General features: G+C 35.8%; 2 protein-coding genes and 1 long non-coding RNA gene across 5 annotated transcripts in view; 1 reads left to right on the top strand and 2 right to left on the bottom strand.

Annotated features, from left to right (window-relative positions):
• Positions 1-6,634: 6,634 nt before the first annotated feature.
• Positions 6,635-8,404, bottom strand: LOC129447049 (uncharacterized). Its single transcript, XM_055208616.2, has 3 exons — positions 8,126-8,404; positions 6,973-7,079; positions 6,635-6,874 (listed from the first exon to the last, which is right to left on the bottom strand). Exons 1-3 carry the CDS (start codon positions 8,260-8,262, stop codon positions 6,720-6,722), a joined length of 399 nt encoding a protein of 132 aa, XP_055064591.1. The 5' UTR covers positions 8,263-8,404; the 3' UTR covers positions 6,635-6,719.
• Positions 8,297-18,192, top strand: part of LOC129447052 (uncharacterized) — a 64,583-nt gene continuing 54,687 nt past the window's right edge. For 2 of the 3 annotated variants that reach the window (XR_008645362.2, XR_008645360.2), the window contains exons 1-2: positions 8,330-8,437; positions 11,246-11,576. This is a non-coding gene — a long non-coding RNA (uncharacterized lncRNA). Of the gene's footprint in view, positions 8,438-11,245; positions 11,577-18,192 lie in introns of all 3 variants that reach the window. The other variant, XR_008645361.2, reaches the window with a different exon arrangement.
• On the bottom strand, positions 11,270-17,550 carry tmem88a (transmembrane protein 88 a). Its single transcript, XM_055208615.2, has 3 exons — positions 17,134-17,550; positions 13,843-14,273; positions 11,270-11,551 (listed from the first exon to the last, which is right to left on the bottom strand). Exons 2-3 carry the CDS (start codon positions 14,215-14,217, stop codon positions 11,270-11,272), a joined length of 657 nt encoding a protein of 218 aa, XP_055064590.2. The 5' UTR covers positions 14,218-14,273; positions 17,134-17,550.

Below are 18,192 nucleotides of genomic sequence, written 5' to 3'. Positions count from 1 at the left end.
TAAAAATTACTGTAGTATACATAAGCAATAAATCCCAAGAAGCAGTGGGTTACCAGTGCATTTTATAAAAGCTAAGGGGCGTTGTTAGGCACGACGCGAAGCAGAGTTATAAAATGCACTGTAACACCACTGCTTCACAGGGCTTATTGCTTTTATAAAACTGTTACTTCATATGCATAGCAGGATTTCATAAAATAAAACACAAATAAGTTGTAATTATATTAGTACAAATATTACTCTTCCGCCAAACAATGTAGTTCCTCAGAATCAAGTGGGCTGCAACAGACCGCAACTGTTGAAGTGTGGATCAAATATGCTTGGAAGCATGCTTAACTCTTTCCCATCAGCGTTTTTAAAAAAAACTGCTACCCAGTTTTAGTTTAATGCCTTCCAGAAAAATTATCTTCTTTGAATAAACATAAAAAATATCAAATGAAAAAAAGACCCTCCGTCTAAAAAAAAGTTTCATCCTTCCTTAATTTGTTCTCTTATCACCTCTCAAATTTTCAGCTAAAAGCGGAGATAATTCCATTTTTGTGAAGAACTTTTGTAAGAGATCAGATTCAGAGCCATTATCAAAACTTACACAGTGTTTTTAGTGTTAAGTGAATGCGTTGAGTGAATGCGAAAATATAGATTTGAGGTAGAAACTCCTCAGGGAACGCTTTCTCTTTATTGTTGAGGCTACTCAACAATATTTATTGACATTTATCTGGATATCGCCATTAATTGTGCAATTGTAAAAAAATTAAAAATATGATTACACCCTGTGGTGTTTATTTTCATAAATCAGTACGCAGCAACAGTGGCGCAGTGATACTTATTTAATGCGGTCTGAACTGTGGGGCTACCGGGGTATTTTATTACAGCTTAGAAGCTTAGAACGCGTTTTAACCAATCAGAATGAAGAACCAAAATGGGCTGTTTTATTATCTAGTATAGTTAACTGTAATAGTAATAGTAATAAAACTGTGAATTGTAGTGTATTGTATTCTGTAGCATGTACTATAGTGAATTCATAAACTTTAGTAAATACTATAGAATATTTACACATAGCCTCAAAAACAATATAGTATCTATAGTATTGTACTACAAAAATACTAATCTACACTACAATATTTTTTCATATGAATGTTTTTGTCCCCCCAAAAACACCACTGCATATTATTATTAATTCTAAACATTTTATTATTATTACTACTACTATTATTTTACATAAAGTATGCAATGCATGTCTTTTCTGATATCATGAATTCCTAGCGTCATCTACTGGCTGGAGAGAGACTCGTGACTCGAGTGATGGTCACTGCAGCCTATAGTATTAAAATCCAACGGTTACATCACCATCTAAGTATCTGCATCATGCTACCATGTGTTCATAAGAAAATATAAGCTCTTGATTCAATTAAGGACTATTATGATGAACATTAATAACATTAGAGACAGCCAGCCATAAACTTCTCTTACCATAAAACTCAGCAGACTTAAAGCAGATCAGGTACAGTAACTGTGAAGTTAATTCCTATCCTAAATGTAGTTACCAAGGAATTTATATTCGTTGTGTCCTTTCCTGTGTCCTCCATGACAACGAAAGATAATGCCATCTCTTATCTGAACTATAGATAGCCTAATGGGTTTGTGTGTACACTGTAAAATTAAAATTCAAAATGTGGGACGACAGTTCCTTACTGGCAAGCCTAATATTTCCACAAGAAAAATACTGGTGTAAACGTTAATATTTACTATAGTAAATTGCAGTATACTAGTGTATTATAGTAATTACTACACTTTCTTAATGTATCAATGGCTGTACCATTACGGTACATGTAAACTATAGTGAAACCCAGTGTAGGTTACCTTCATTTGATTTATATAGTGAGGTTTAAAAACACAACAGCCTTTTATACTACAGTTTACTATAGTTGTATGTAAGGACTGAAATGCACCAGTTACTATTACAATGCCAATCACCTCAGAGGATCTATTTATCACAATTAACATCCAAGATGCAAGAAAGAAATAAAGAGCAAGAGACTTTGTTCATTTAACTGAATTTCTATTAAATAATGAAAGAGAAGTTGTAACAATAACACTTATAAACAATACAAACAATTACTCATATAAATATACAAATAAAGAGCGTATGCAAAGTAGGGGTAGAGCGCTTAAATGTGCTTTGGACTACATCAAAACGTGTCTCTGGCAGAAGGTTGAACTACTCACTCATAAGGCGGAGTCTGTGAGTGGTTATGGTTGGGGCATAATCAATGTGACATCACATTGATAGGGAATCCCCAAAAGCCTGTTTCCTCTGACTGTTGTGGTTTAAATGAGGTTACACAAAGAAGAATAGATGGATTTGTATAATAACAGGATGTTTCTGCACACACACTGGCGACTCATGTTCTGATAGAAACACATTTAAAAGTGCATTTTTTTAGGTTATTAGCAGTCCCAAAATGTCTGAAAGTCTTCTAATGCGATATCTGATACTGCCAAAGTTTCGGGACACCTGCCTTTATATGCACATGAACCTGAATGACATCCCATTCCTAATCCATAGGGTTTAATATAGAGTCAGCCCACCCTTTGCAGCTATAACAGCTTCAACTCTTCTTGGTAAACTTTCTACAAGGTTTTGGAGTGTGTTTATGGGAATTTTTTACCATTCTTCTAAAAGCACATTTGTAAGGTCAGACACTGATGTTGGACGAGAAGGCCGCGCTTGTAGTCTCCGCTCTAATTCATCCCAAAGATGTTCTATTGGGTTGAGGTCAGGACTATGTGCAGGCCAGTCAAGCTCCTCCACACCAAACTCGCTCATCCATGTCTTTATGGACCTTTCTTTGTGCACTAGCGCACAGTCATGTTGGAACACGAAGGGACCATCCCCAAACTGTTCCCACAAAGTCGGGAGCATGAAATTGTCCAAAATGTCTTGGTATGATGAAGCATTAAGAGTTTCTTTCACTGGAACTAAGGGGCCAAGGCCAACCCCTGAAAAACAACCCCACACCATAATCCCCCCTCCACCAAACTTTACACTTGGCACAATGTACCGTTCTTCTGGCAACCGCCGAACCCAGACTCGTCCATCGGCCTGCCAGACAGAGAAGCGAGATTCGTCGCTCCAGAGAACACGTCTCCACTGCTCTAGAGTCTAGTGGCGGCGTGCTTTACACCACTGCAGCCGACGCTTTGCATTGAACTTGCCGATGTAAGGCTTTGATGCACCTGCTCGGTCATGGAAACGCATTCCATGAAGCTCTCTACGGACCGTTCTTGAGCTAATCTGAAGGCTACACGAAGTTTGGAGGGCTGTAGTTATCGACTCTGCAGAACGATGCCGTCTTTTGAGCACTGTGCGCATTAGCATGTATTGAACCCGCTCTGTGATTTTACGTGGCCTACCACTTCGTGGCTGAGTTGCTGTTGTTCCCAATTGCTTCCATTTTGTTATAATATTATTTACAGTTGACGGTGGAATATTCAGTATTGAGGAAATTTCACGAATGGACTTATTGCACAGGTGGCAACCTATGACTGTACCACGCTTGAATTCACTGAGCTCCTGAGAACGACCCATTCTTTCACAAAGCAGCCTGCAAGCTTTTCGTTGACTTTGATTTGTTGACGTCTTCTCACGTGGCCATGAACGACGACACGCGTGTCCAGTTCACGTGCACCTATGTGAATGTTGTGGTTCTACAATAAAATAAAATAAATACAACTTGAATGATAATTTTCACAAACTTCAGAAGTGTGCATTCAGTGCTAACCGCTTATTATCACAGGTAACGTTAGAAACGTAAAGATGGCATTTACGTTACTTTGATAATTTGCAAATATGCGTATATATTATATAACAATCAACTTAACACGAAGTTATTGTGGTATACCGTAATTAAAACATAACATAAAGCATATTTCAACTTACGATGAAGCAACATCAAACAACTGTTTCGCACCCATCACAGACGCTGGCTCTTTATGGGACGATTAAACGTGTTGCATAAAATTTCTGCAGGATGAATACGCTCCGTTTACGGAGCTACGGAGACCGCAAAATGTGCAGTCTGACAGACAACGAGATATCGCGATGACAATGTTTGATCAGGCGTTGGTGCCAGTCTTTGTCCTAGGTGGGCAGAATGGAAGACGACACTGCTGCTTCTCTCGCGCAGTCTCCGTTTAAACCACGCCCCGACTCAATGCCAGACCGACCTCAGTACAGTCTTTGCAATAAAGAAGGATAACTGAACATAGTTTTTTTACAATATTAAATAAGTTACTAAACTACAGTATGGGAGTATAGAGAGAGTTTATTAAAAGTAATATGTTGGTAAACACAGCATGGCCGTTTTGATAAAAGACAAAAGATAAAGGTAATAAGAGTGAAACATCACTTATGCAGACAAAGGCTCAAAGGCCATTTTAAGATGGTTTCTTCACCTCAACACTTTGCATTAAACAGCAAGAGAGCTAACTACATTATCACCTCTTTGTGCTTTTCCACTGACCCCAACCATTTTTACATGATTTACACTTTTCATCATACATGACAAAACATATGTACATTGCACTTCGATTTACAGTGCTATGTGTCCAGTTTAGTCCATGTCTCCTTATAAAAACACACACACACACACACACACACACACACACACACACACACACACACACACACACACACACACACACACACACACACACACACACACAATATACAATACAGGTGAATGCCAGATCTAAATAAAATTAGAGGAATAAAAGGGGAACAACACTTTATAATTCTTTATCTTTACCAAAATATATAGATTTGTATGTAGATGAGTACATTTTTAGTTATCTTGCAGGAGAAATCCTTAATAAAGTGCATTTAATAAACTTTACAAAGCAACTATAAGTGATTTTTGTCTTTGCTACCTGACATCACTGAAAAAATTACACGTCTTTGCGACAGCCCTAGCAAGTGCTAAACAGAAAAAATGGTTCAAACTTGGGGCTGACCTGTTAGACGAAAAGTTAAAAACCGCTTAAAGACTAAATCTAGACTGTGTAAATATAAAAATGTATGCATGAATAAGCAAAGTGATACATTGATTAAACATAAAAGTACCGTAGTACCGGTCAAGGTAACTCGCAATACCCGGATGAGCGGTGTGTTATCAGTTTAAGCGGTTGTTATCAGGATAACAGACATATGAATGTTGCAGCTGGTCAGAATCAAGTTTTCCAAGTAATAAGTCAGAATCAAGTAATAAAAAACAATATTATGGAGGCTATTAAAGATATAGTTCACCCAAAAATGAAAATTGTCTGATCGTTTACTCACTTTCATGTTATTACAAACCTGTATAAGTTTCTTTGTTTTGATGAACACAAAGAAAGATATTTTGAGGAATGTTTGTAACCAAACCAATCAGAGACCTCATTTAAACATATAAAGAGTTTGGTTCCAAAACGCGCTAAACGCCATTTAAAAATTTTTTTTTACCAGTATTGTACCAGGTCAGTATTAAAAAGTAAATTCTTAATTTTATGGAAAATCCGATATCTGGCGTGTTATTCTGTCATCTTTTCTCCCTTTTTTCCAAAACGCGATAAACGCCAGTCCTTTTTCTCTGCAGAATGCAATAAATCTGCTTAACCAATCACAGCGCACCATTCCACGCACTGTAAACAACAATGGCGGCGCGTTGAATACACACAGAATCCTAGTTTTCCTCATCTACTTTGTACCTTCTGATTAACGAACAAACAAGAAACAAAATTATACTTTTGATGGCATTGATAAACCTGTGGTGGTTTTCTGTGGCGGGGAAGAAACATTAGCAACTCGGGCGAAGGAAAAATGCCGGCTGTTGCTTGTTCCCACACGACAGCATAAAGCTTCTGTCATGCTAACACATTAATCTCTGGGGATCTTATAAAAAACTTTCCATTATTATAAGTCAACGAAAATCGAGCAGGACCAAAACATTTTACAGATGATCGCTCTCAAAAAAGTTCAGCGACAACGTCCCATGCAGCAATGACATGTGTTCTTAATATGACGACGTAAGTGTTTTGATTAATGCCATTAATGTTTATTTTTTTTAATCAGTGTATACCACTAGTCAACTAAATTAATATAACATGGCAAAGATGAATACACATGTATATATTGTTTCAATAGATTTATAGCATTTTGAAAAAAAAACTAGTCATGGATTTATTGAATTTTGCGGAAAAAAAGTATCAGTTTTTATAATAAATCTTTGAAATTCAAATTATGGATTTGAATTTTTAATGTTTTTATAACCTAAAGATGCTTTGTGAAAGTTTGTAACAGAAAACAGGTTTTCATCTTGTCACTTTCTTGGTATAGAAAACACATTTTTACCCAAATTAGTCAAAATTGGTTTATTGCATTTTGGAACCAAACTCTTCATATGTACATTGCACTTCTATTTACAGTACTATGTGTTTAGTTTAGTCCATGTCTCCTTAAAAAAACAACACACAATATGTACAATACAGGTGAATGCCAGAATTGACATACAAGTAGGGGAATAAGAGGGGAACAACACTTTATAATTCTTCATCACCAAAATATAAAATATTTAGTTTAATTGCACAAGACAGAACAGTCTTTACAAAATTGGCTTTTATGGTTCTTTCTCTTGAAGTCTACAGGTAAGTAAAAGGCGATGGATTCTGGGAAAGCAGCCCAGAGGTTAGCAGGTGGCATCGATAATATTGCCGTCCATCTGGTGGCGATAAGCCACTCGCGCTTTATGGGAAAAATAGACGGGATGTGTGGTGCTCTCATCTCCGTCATAACCCCAGGATACTTTCGTAGAAAATACAGGTTGCACCTCAACAGATGGAACTATGAAAGAAATGAGAGTTGAACGTAATGTGCCAAAAGACGATTTAACTTAATAACAAAATATATGGACAGTTTGTTTGGTAAACAATGCAACTTACCAGCCGGAGGTGGACACAGTCTGCCCTTACCCCTGTCTTTACCACGTTTATACCAGGGAAAACACTGTAAGACTTTCTTACCCATGGGTGTGTGTGGAATAACAGATCTAGACAAGAGTACATAGAGAATTTTTATCAACTGATGAATAGAGTTCCACTGGCATTGGCGTTTCATTGTGTTTGTTGCTTTAAGCTTATCTCACTTATTCAACTGGAACATTAGCAGAGAGGTGAAGGAAGGAGATTTCTAATAATGGCACAAGGAAACAAAGACCTCATTCATCCTGACTGGATTAATCCTGAGGGTTGTAACAGTACTATATCACTTGAGCGGGCCACAAAATTTTGTTCCCTGACCCACTTCGAAAGACTGAAACACTCGATCGATGGCAGCCGAGCAACTCTGGCTCCACCATCGGTCTCTATATAAAGTCACTGCTAAGCATAAATCTTAACTACAGGAAGGGAACTGCCATAAAAAAAACGGTCACTGCTATTCTGTCAGTACAATTAAATACTAATCATTCATAATCTGAATGGCACTGAGATTTACATTGAAAAGTATCTTACATAAACAGTACAGAGCAGGGGTTAATCCCTTATTTAAGAATATTAAACTAGAGCTGTACAAACTAACATGACACAGATCATCCAGATAAACACAAAGGTAATCGTCTCAGCATCAAAAACTGAAATAAACACTTTGTCAAACTATTTGCTTATATACCATTCAAGACTTTTGTGACAAAATATTAAACAATAGGCTGCAATAATAAACAAAATTTATTATCAAATCAATATTATTAATATAATAATATATAATATTATTCAAAACAACTTTACAGTACTTTACAAATCAGTATTATTCAAAACAACTTTACAGTATATTGGTACAGTAGAGGCATAAAGAAAAAAATATTTATTTAATATTTAATATATAATGTTATTTTTAACCCTTCAGATCATTTAATTAATCCTGCAAGAGAATAGTTGGACATAGCTTGTAAATATTATTATGTAAAACAAACGACTAAGCACAACTAAGCCAAAGTTTATTATTTGGCTCTTTAACACATTCATTTCCATATCTTAGTTTTTGTGTTTACAGCTAAGAGTTTACACACCAATTCACACGTTTTACACAAAAACGTACCTGTAGTTATATAAAACGATGTGTCTCATCAAGTGATCTGCAGGATATGGTTCGTTTGAAACTGAGGCTCCATAAAATTGTTTCGTGATAGTCCCTGTAGAGATGATGATGAGCGTGCGGGAGCGAGCAGGGCGCATTCCCGCCGGATAATGATGCTGTAATCGACTTCTCTATTTGCTCTGTTACCACGGTTGCGTATTAAAGGTTTGAATGAGCGTGCGCGGAGCGGCGTGGGAAATTTCCACCGGCTCTTGCTTTAAATAACTAATCCTGAAAGCCACAACAACAAGAAGCTCCTTACCTCAGAAGTGAGTGAGTACATATTTAGTTGTCTCGCAGGTGAAATCCTTAATAAAGTGAATTTAATAAGTTTACAAAGCAACTCTAAGTGATTTTTGTCTTTGCTACCTGACATCACTGATAAAATTACACGTCTTAGAGACAGCCCTAGATGTGCTAAACAGACAAAAAAGGCTAAAAATTGTGATTGACCTGTTGAACGAAAAGTTGAAACCGTTTAATCTTAAGACTTTGTGCTAAATAAAAAAATGCGCACACCTTGCATGAACCAGCGGAGTGATACATTAAAAGTAGTACGGGTCAAGATGCCTCGCAATACCCGGATGAGCGGTGTGTTATCAGTTTAGCGGTTGTTATCGGGATAACAGATATGTATGTTGCAACTGGCCAATTAAGATCAATTATTCCAGATTGTAATAAAAAAAAAACAATATTATCGAGATTATTGAGACAATGTTTTAAAAGAACATAAACAAATAAGTACTTTTGCAAGCACTTTTGCAAACATTGCAATAAACAAATCAATAGATGAACAAGCATTATGAACAATAGGAATATTGAAAAATTCTCCAAAACCACTACTTTTCAGGAAGTTATAAAATCTGTGTATTACACTGTGATGCCAAATTAGATATTTATTTTTGCAGTATATGCAGGCACTTGTGTATTATTAAAGGAAAACACCACAGTTCTTCAAATGTTATTATGTTCTTACCTCAACTTAGATGAATTAATACATACCTATCTTTATTCAATGCGGGCACTTAATCTTTGTACAGTGTGTCATGAATGTGTTAGCTTTTAGCCTAGCCCCATTCATTCCTTAGGATCCAAACAGAGATGAATTTAGAAGCCACCAAACACTTCCTTTTTTTCCCATTTAAAGACTGTTACATGAGTAGTTACACGAGTAAGTATGGTGGAACAAAACAAAACGTGATTTTTTTAAGCAGATGAGAACCACACTGTATGGCGAAAGAGCACTTAGTTTGCTGCACTTCGACCTCGGGCGCAGCAATATTGAAGGAAGTTTGAGCGAGAGGGGGAGGAGTCAGGAGTGACGATGTTACTGCGCCACGTTTTGTTTCGTGCCACCATACTTACTCGTGTAACTACTCATGTAACAGTCTTTAAATATTGAAAACATGGAAGTGTTTGGTGGCTTCTAAATTCACCCCTGTTTGGATCCTGAAGAATGAATGGGGCTAGCTAGGCTAAATGCAAACACATTCACGACGCACTGCACAAAGACCAAGTGCACGCACTAAAAAAAGATAGGCATGCACCAATTCTCCAAGCTGAGTCAAGAACACAGTAAAACACTAAAAAACGGTGGTGTTTCCCCTTAACAAGCCAAAATCGAGCTCAGATAAAGTTACAAGTTATTTTTGATCAGCAAAACTTGGAGGTGTTTGCAGTGCATTACTTGTTGAATATTTTAAAATACTTAATAATTCATGGCATTAAGGCAGAAATGTTTTATTTGTTTTACAATTCAGAAAAAGTGTACAATGATAAGAACAGTTTTGCAAAGACTTTAAAAAAGATTCTTATTTATATAAAATGTACAAAGCATTTCCTCAAGTATATAAAAACGTTACAAAAGAAACAAAACTACATTAAACTACACATTTCTTAGGACAAAGACACAAATAAAAACACTGAATAAATGAGCAACATTTAAAGGTGGTATCTGTCAAGTTTAGTGGCATCTAGTGGTCAGATTGCGAATCGCAACCAACAACCCACCCCTCAACTTCCTATGGTAGCCGCCACAGTCTGTGCGTTCACACACCAGACGCTAATTAAGCGAATAAATTTGTGCGCATTTGGCCACTTGAAAATTTTGAGTTAACTCTCAACTTGATTCACGTGTGAAATTTGACCATTTGCATGTGAAATTTGCATCATTCGCATGTGAAATTTGCATCATTCGCACGTGAAATTCAGACACGAATACGCTCAATTTATCCTCCATTGTCAATTCGTATTTCTGCCTCTGCTCGCTATGTCGTAATCACATCACTACAAGAGCAAGCTACTATTGGTTAAAGTTCTGATTGTTCAAATTGCGGGAATCGCGCCGCAGGATGTCTATTGCATCTTTGCATTGACTTAATATGTAAATCACTCAAACTTAATGCTTCATTCGCCTCTTGAGACAACGTAGGGAGAAAACACGCTCTGTAGAACAGTTTGTCCATTTAGGGCTACTGTAGAAACAAGATGGCGACTTCCATGTTAGGGGACCCGTGGTGTATGTAAATAAAAAACTGCTCATTCTAAGGTAATAAAAACAATTCAGTTCATTATGTAAGGTCTTTATACACCAATGATAATATAGTTATGTATATTATATTGCATTTCTGTTAAGATATCCTTCTAAAAGTTACATAATGCACCTTTAAAAATACACCATAGTTCACCCCAAAATGAAAATTCAGAATTTACCTTACCTTATGCCACCCCAGATATATATGACTTCAGTTGGTTAAAAAGTGAAACAATAGGTGTGTGAGAAAACACAATTTATATTTTGAACGTATTTATTAAAATTAGACAGCACAACAATATAGTTTTTTTTGCGTGTCTTTTCACAAAATATCATACAACAACTAGCATGAGATTTTAGTTATCAAAATGTCGCCATATTGGAAGAAAGTGAGTACATTTTGAGATATATTCTTTTTTGAGTAAACTCTTTCTTTAAATGACATTGCTGTTACTCAGTGTCTTGGTATAAGTAGTGTATGTAATCTATTACTATTGATATTCACATTAAATTCAACAAGTCCTTTTTATGATGATTTCATATTTCAGAATCCAATTCAACACTGCAGCTATTCAGACCCAAACACTTCCCTTTCCATCGCTCTCTCCTGACCCCTGGTGGCCACAGCAGCCCCCTAAGCCTCGATGACGTGATGCAGGGAGGTTCTTGTAGACGGCTCGACTGTAGGGGATAAAGCAAAGGCCCAGCTGGAGGTGTCGTGCCATCCTGCAGTAAGCGGCGAGTGCTAGAACCAGAAGTGGTGCCAGCAGTAGAAAGCCCACAACCAGCAAAGCCACACAGCCTCCATCATCCAAGAGATCTGAACAGTAGGTGGAATTGCCATGCCGCTGAACCTTTAAAAAATGGAAGTTGTTAAAAGTGAGTAAAGAACATGAATGGTGCTCCCACATTAATTACATTTGGCAGACGCTTTTTTTTCACTTACAGTGCATTCAAGGTGTACTATGTGTGTTCCATGGGATTGAACCCATGACCTTTACTCTGCTAACACAATGATATGAGCTATAGAAAATATCAATAAACAAATTGCAACACTTTACCAAACGTTTGAAATTGTTAACATTGGTAAATGGTGCATTAACACAAACTAACAATAAGGAATATAGTTTTCCGCATTTGTTAATCTTTGTTCACCCAAAAATAAACTTCTGTCATCATTTACTCGCCCTCATGTTGTTTTAAAGGAAAACACCACTGTTTTTCAATATTTTACTATGTTCTTACCTCAACTTAGATAAATTAATACATACCTATCTTTATTCAATGCGTGCACTTAATCTTTGTACAGCGCGTCGTGAATGTGTTAGCATTAAGCCTAGCCCCATTCATTCCTTAGGATCCAAACAGGGATGAATTTAGAAGCCCCCAAACACTTCAATTTTTTCTGTTTAAAGACTGTTACATGAGTAGTTACACCAGTAAGTATGGTGGCACAAAATAAAATGTGGCTTTTTTAAGCAGATAAAAATGAGAACTATATGTATGGTGGTAGAGAACTTAGTTTGCAGCACTTTAACCTCATGTGCTTATTATTTATTAAAATATTTGTTTTTGTTTTTAAAAGAAGAAAGCAACTCATACAGGTTAAAAACAACATGAGGGCGGTAAATGATGGCAGAATTTTCATTTTTGGGTGAACTATCCCTTTAATTGTCAATGTTAGTTCAATATACATTAACTAATTTTAACTTTTGATTTTAAAATGTATTACAAAATGCTGAAATGAACCTGAACTAAGATTGATAAATGCTAGAAATATTGTGTATTGTTAGTTTTTGTTAGCTAACACATGAACTAATGTTAACAAATAATACAACTTAAAGTGTTGCCGGTCCATGAATGTGTCATTGAATTCAGTATATAGTTTATATTAACAGATAAGACTGTGAATTAGTATAAACATTAACATATGGTGAACCTGTGGGAGTCTGTCTGTGAGGCTGAAGTTTCTCAGATGGAGAAGAGATGGTTGACTGGTTAAAGAAAGAGTAAAGTGATAAAGGGAGGATTATGTGATAAGGTTTATTTCCTCTGCTCACACAGGTGTTTTGTGTTAATGTCTCAATGAACTCTGGGAAGTTCGGTCATCATTGCACTAGAGCAATTTAAGCTCTCTTCATTATTTGCAGGGAGAATTTATTGGTTTTGAAATTATGTTTTATACACTCACCTAAAGGATTATTAGGAACACCTTACTAATACTGTGTTTGACCCCCTTTCGCCTTCAGAACTGCCTTAATTCTACATGGCATTGATTCAACAAGGTGCTGAAAGCATTCTTTAGAAATGTTGGCCCAACTTGATAGGATAGCATCTTGCAGTTGATGGAGATTTGTGAGATACACATCCAGGGCACGAAGCTACCGTTTCACAACATCCCAAAGATGCTCTATTGGGTTGAGATCTGGTGACTGTGGGGCCATTTTAGTACAGTGAACTCATTGTCATGTTCAAGAAACCAATTTGAAATGATTCGAACTTTGTGAAACGGTGCATTATCCTGCTGGAAGTAGCCATCAGAGGATGGGTACATGGTGGTCATAAAGGGATGGACATGGTCAGAAACAATGCTCTGGTAGGCCGTGGCATTTAAATGATGCCCAAAAAAATCCCCCACACTATTACACCATTGCATTAATGAGAAATTGAACAGATGTTCCTAATAATCCTTTAGGTGAGTGTAGATGTACTACACTTGGGTTGTTTCAACCCATGGGTAAAATTTGGACAAACCCAACCATTGTGTTAAATTAAAGAAATGAAAATGACCATTTTCTGTCAGTGAAAACCCAGCTAAGGTCATGGTTTGTGACTCTAAATAAAATCAACCTACACAATGTAAAGAACAATTTGTGAAAATCAAGCTTTATATATTTAATATAGACTATAGAGTAAGGTCATGTAACAGATCAATGAGTGAAATGCCTCTCAAAATTTGATGATGAGAAATGTAAACTTTAAAGTTTCAGCAATTTGTATTTATCATTACTGTATTGACTTTATAACAGTTACTACTTATAAAAGATTAACAAAAAAATCTGGAACAATTAAATCAAAAAAGTACAGGGTCAGTTTAGATTTTTTAGTTAGATGTTAATAAGTTGAAAATCCCTAGCATGCTTACCGTCGAATGGCAAAGGAAGCCAAAAACAACCATGACAAGTGACGGCAAGAGGATGACTCCAAAGACAATTCCAGCCAGACCGATGTTGACCGTAGCGATGATCAGATTCTGAGCCGTCACCAGAACCGAACAAGCCCAACAGTCCAAAGAGCCTCTCAGCTCCAGAGGAGGATCATTCACAGCACTGCCTGCTATCGAGTATGGAGGAGGAACCACCACCCCTGAGCTGGAGGCATTTACTGGAGTGCTTGAGGAGATGGAGCCAGTGTGAAGACGAGGGTGAGGGGATTCAGGCTCCCCCCGTTCAGAGGGTGGCTGCTGGGCGACAGGTTTCTCCAGGGTCCCGTTACGGGAAAGACTCATCTTGCCATTCATCGGCCCTTCGGGTGTAATCCACGTGGGTGAAATCGGACGTAAATCCAGTTTTTCTTCTGGTAAAGGTCATAAAAAGAGTACAACAGTACAATGAGGTTTATTATAGCATAAGTGTGCATAATATTTCTGTTTTGGTCAAGGGAAGGGAAGATAGTTGAACAGTAGGAAATGAAGCCCCCAACGCCCCATCTCTGACCCCACCCGGATCTCCAGGATGACTAAAAAGTACTAAACAATAATGTCCGTCCAGGAAACCATGTGTGCCGACCAGATCGCATATAAAAACTACAAAACCCCTGAAGACTAACATTGTAAAAAGTCTCATAAATAGCCCATTAGAGCTTGGTACAGATCCACAGTAATCTTTTATAGGCAAGATACCAGGAAAGTGTTCACTTGGCTATAATTTATGCTGTTTAAGTAACTGTCAGAAAGCATTCGTGCCAAGTCCTCTTTATAAAAACTATTAACACTGTGAATATCAACACTAAATCATTCAAGAAATGTTTAAGATCACGTCTCTACTCTTTATATCTCAAGCAGCTCTTGGTTATCCAGTCTGAATTTGTACATTGTGCAAATTTGTTAATCGTGCAAAAACATATGATTATCATAAAAAAATAATAATAACGAAACCTCACCTCTAACCCCAACGTCACATGGTGGCAACGCAAATTGTACAAAAATGTGGTCGTACCAATTAATACGAATTAGCCACCTTGTAAAATATGTACGAATTGCAATCAGATAGCGTTGGTTGTTCACATGTTGGCTCTTCCTTTCTAAGAAAAGCTCTTCTGTTTAAATTCTGAGGTTTGTTTGTTTGGAGAGGACCCAATTTCTTTGTCTGTAGACAAGTATGACACAACATCCATTAATAGATGTGTTGTTATCAAGATCTTGATTTAAAAACCTTTCCCACACAAGCAGCTGCTTGAGTCTTATAAGAGCATTTTGCCGTGACCTTAAGGAAGTCTTCAATGGACTACAATGAATCCCAGTAGTGTCTCAGTGTTATTTAATAAGTGGCAATAAAATGTTGCATATTTTATACACATGTTGATTTTGCACACACTGTAAAAAATACTTTGGTGCCTTAAAATGTTTTGTTGAATCAACTCGGATTTACAAGTCATTTCAACATACTATTATTTATCTTGACTAGAGGTGAGTTGTTATAACTACAGGTGAGTTGTTATAACTTATAAAATTACGTTGACTTTTCTCAACTATATTTTATAAGTTGTGAAAACTCATCTCTGTTGACATGACTTGTAAATCTGAGTTGATTTAACAAAAATTTTTAAGGCAACAAAGTATTTTTTACAGTGGGCAAAAATTATATAAATACACGTATAAATAAATATAAATAAATAAATATATAAATAAATAAATATATAAATAAATAAATAAATAAATAAATAAATAAATAAATAAATAAATAAATAAATAAATAAATAAATAAATAATGTTATTTATATTAATAAATGTAAACATATATTATACAATTAATAATTTTTTAGACTATGATTTAAATAATAATAATAATAATAATAATTATAATAATAATAATAATAATAATTATCATCATCATTTTATACACTGTAAAAATACTGCCTTAAAAAGTGTGTTTTTGTTGAATCAACTTAGATTTACATGTCATTTCAACTTACTATTATTTATCTTAACTAGAGATGAGTTGTTATAACTACAGGTGAGTTGTTATAACTTATAAAACATAGTTGAAAAAGTCAACTTCATTTTATAAGTTGTAACAACTCATCTCTTGTCAAGATAAATAATAGTAAGTTGACATGACTTGTAAATCTGAGTTGATTTAACAAATAATTTTAAAAAGTATTTTTACAGTGCAGGGCAAAAATTATATAAATACAAGTATAATAAATAAATAATGTTATTTATATTAATAAATATAAACATGTATAATAACATTTATACAATTGTTGGACTATGATTTAGATAATAATAATAATAATAATAATAATAATAATAATAATAATAATAATAATAATAATAATTTTACACTGTAAAAATACTGCCCTAAAACTGTGTTTTTGTTAAATCAACTTAGACTTACAAGTCATTTGAACTTACTATTATTTTTCTTGACTAGAGATGAGTTGTTATAACTACAGTACAGATGAGTTGTTATAACTTATAAAACAGTTGAAAAAAGTCAACTGCATTTCATAAGTTGTAGCAGCTCATCTCTTGTCAAGATAAATAATAGTAAGTTGACATTACTTGTGGATCTGAGTTGATTTAACAAAAAATTTTAAGGCAGCAAAGTATTTTTTGCAGTATATAGAGCCTTTCAGGAACATAAGGATGCTTCATAATATATACAGATGTCTGTCTGATGGGCAGACGGTAATTTGTAGTATAGGTCAATTGTAAGTCGTCATCATGACAAAAATTTTGACTCAATATAAAATGTCCACAATTTTAGGAAAATGTACAAAATAGTGATTTCTGACTGGACATAGACCGACTGTTGGAAAAGTTATTATAAAAGCTGAGGAAATAAAACTTGCCAGACAGATTTATTATTATGTATCTCACAAAGGAGCCGTTTTAAAGCTTAAGCAAATCCTTGAGATTTAAGGTTGCCATAGGTAAATTATTTTTTATTTCATTTTTTATGACTACTTTTTATTATTTTAAATACTTTTAGACAAATCTGGGCCCATGGGACCTATAGGCTAAATGCTTCAAAATACAGAATCTATCCAACCCAATAAAAATACAACACGAAAGAAGATCTAAGCATTATGTAGAAATTAACGTATGAAGTATAACTACATTTTTGTGTAACCATCAACATCATATTACACTTTTAGAAACATAATGACATTATGAAACGGGTACATGTGCAATCCAAAATCATTTACTTACTTCAGACAAATCGAGCTAATTGTCCGTTCTCTCCAAAATCACCTTCTGTAAAAAAGTTCAAAACGTCCCTTACGTCCTTAAAGAAACACAGATGAATCCTTCAGTCTGAATCAAGTACATAAAGTCTTATGTGAGATTTCTCATCTCTTTAAATGCAGTTGAATAGCAGCAGTGTTTGGGTAAAACTGAACTGAACTCTAATGGAACATTCTTTAAATTCACCTCTCTCTCTCTCTCTCTCTCTCTCTCTCTCTTCCTCCTTTCCTGCCGTATGCTTTCCTTCCTTTCACAAAGATGTGCTGCATATATCTCTTTACTCCCCTTCTCTCCTTAACCTTACTCCTCTGTCAAGGCATTTAGTATTGAGGGGTGGGGGGCGTTGTCGGGGCCAGGGCAGATTTTTTGGGTAACTATCAGAGGGTTGTGACCTCTCCTGGATCTAAACACTCAACAGGGTGTTTTGCAGTAACTCCCAGGGTAGGTGTCAAAAATCCTTTGGAATACAGAATAAGCGCTACAGAAATTAATACAGGTTTGTAATACCTTGAGGGTAAGTAAATAATGACAACTTTCATTTTTGGGTTAACTATCCCTTTAACTGGTTGAGCATTGCATTAGCAGCCCAAAAGGCCATGGGCTCGAGTCCCAGGGAACACATACTGATAAAGCGTATACCTTGTAATGCACTCTCGTTTTGGATAAGTCTGCCAAATGCGTTAATGGCCATATAGTGTAACGCAATGACTTTAAGTTGGCAAAACTCTGGGCATTACGTAACACATTTACTGGATTCAGACTGCAGGCTTTGAGAAAATGGATCTATACTGCAACGCAGAGACTCAAAATACATAAAATGCATACTTTTAAGCGCATGTAAAAAAGAGATACAAAGTATTATACGTTATTTATTAAATAAATACCTTCCACATTTGCGATATTTCTCACCTTTAGTCCTGCTGGGCCGTGTTTACTTTGGTTGGGGTGGACGGTGTGGGGGTTTAATGTCTGTTTTGTATCTCTCAGGACATATCAGGAGCTGATAGGGCACGTGGGGGGGAT

The sequence above is a fragment of the Misgurnus anguillicaudatus genome, chromosome 12 (assembly GCF_027580225.2).
Source record: "Misgurnus anguillicaudatus chromosome 12, ASM2758022v2, whole genome shotgun sequence".
NCBI classification, from domain to species: Eukaryota; Metazoa; Chordata; class Actinopteri; order Cypriniformes; family Cobitidae; genus Misgurnus; species Misgurnus anguillicaudatus.
Note: the sequence above shows the minus strand (reverse complement) of the source record. Positions and strands in the feature narration are given on the sequence as shown.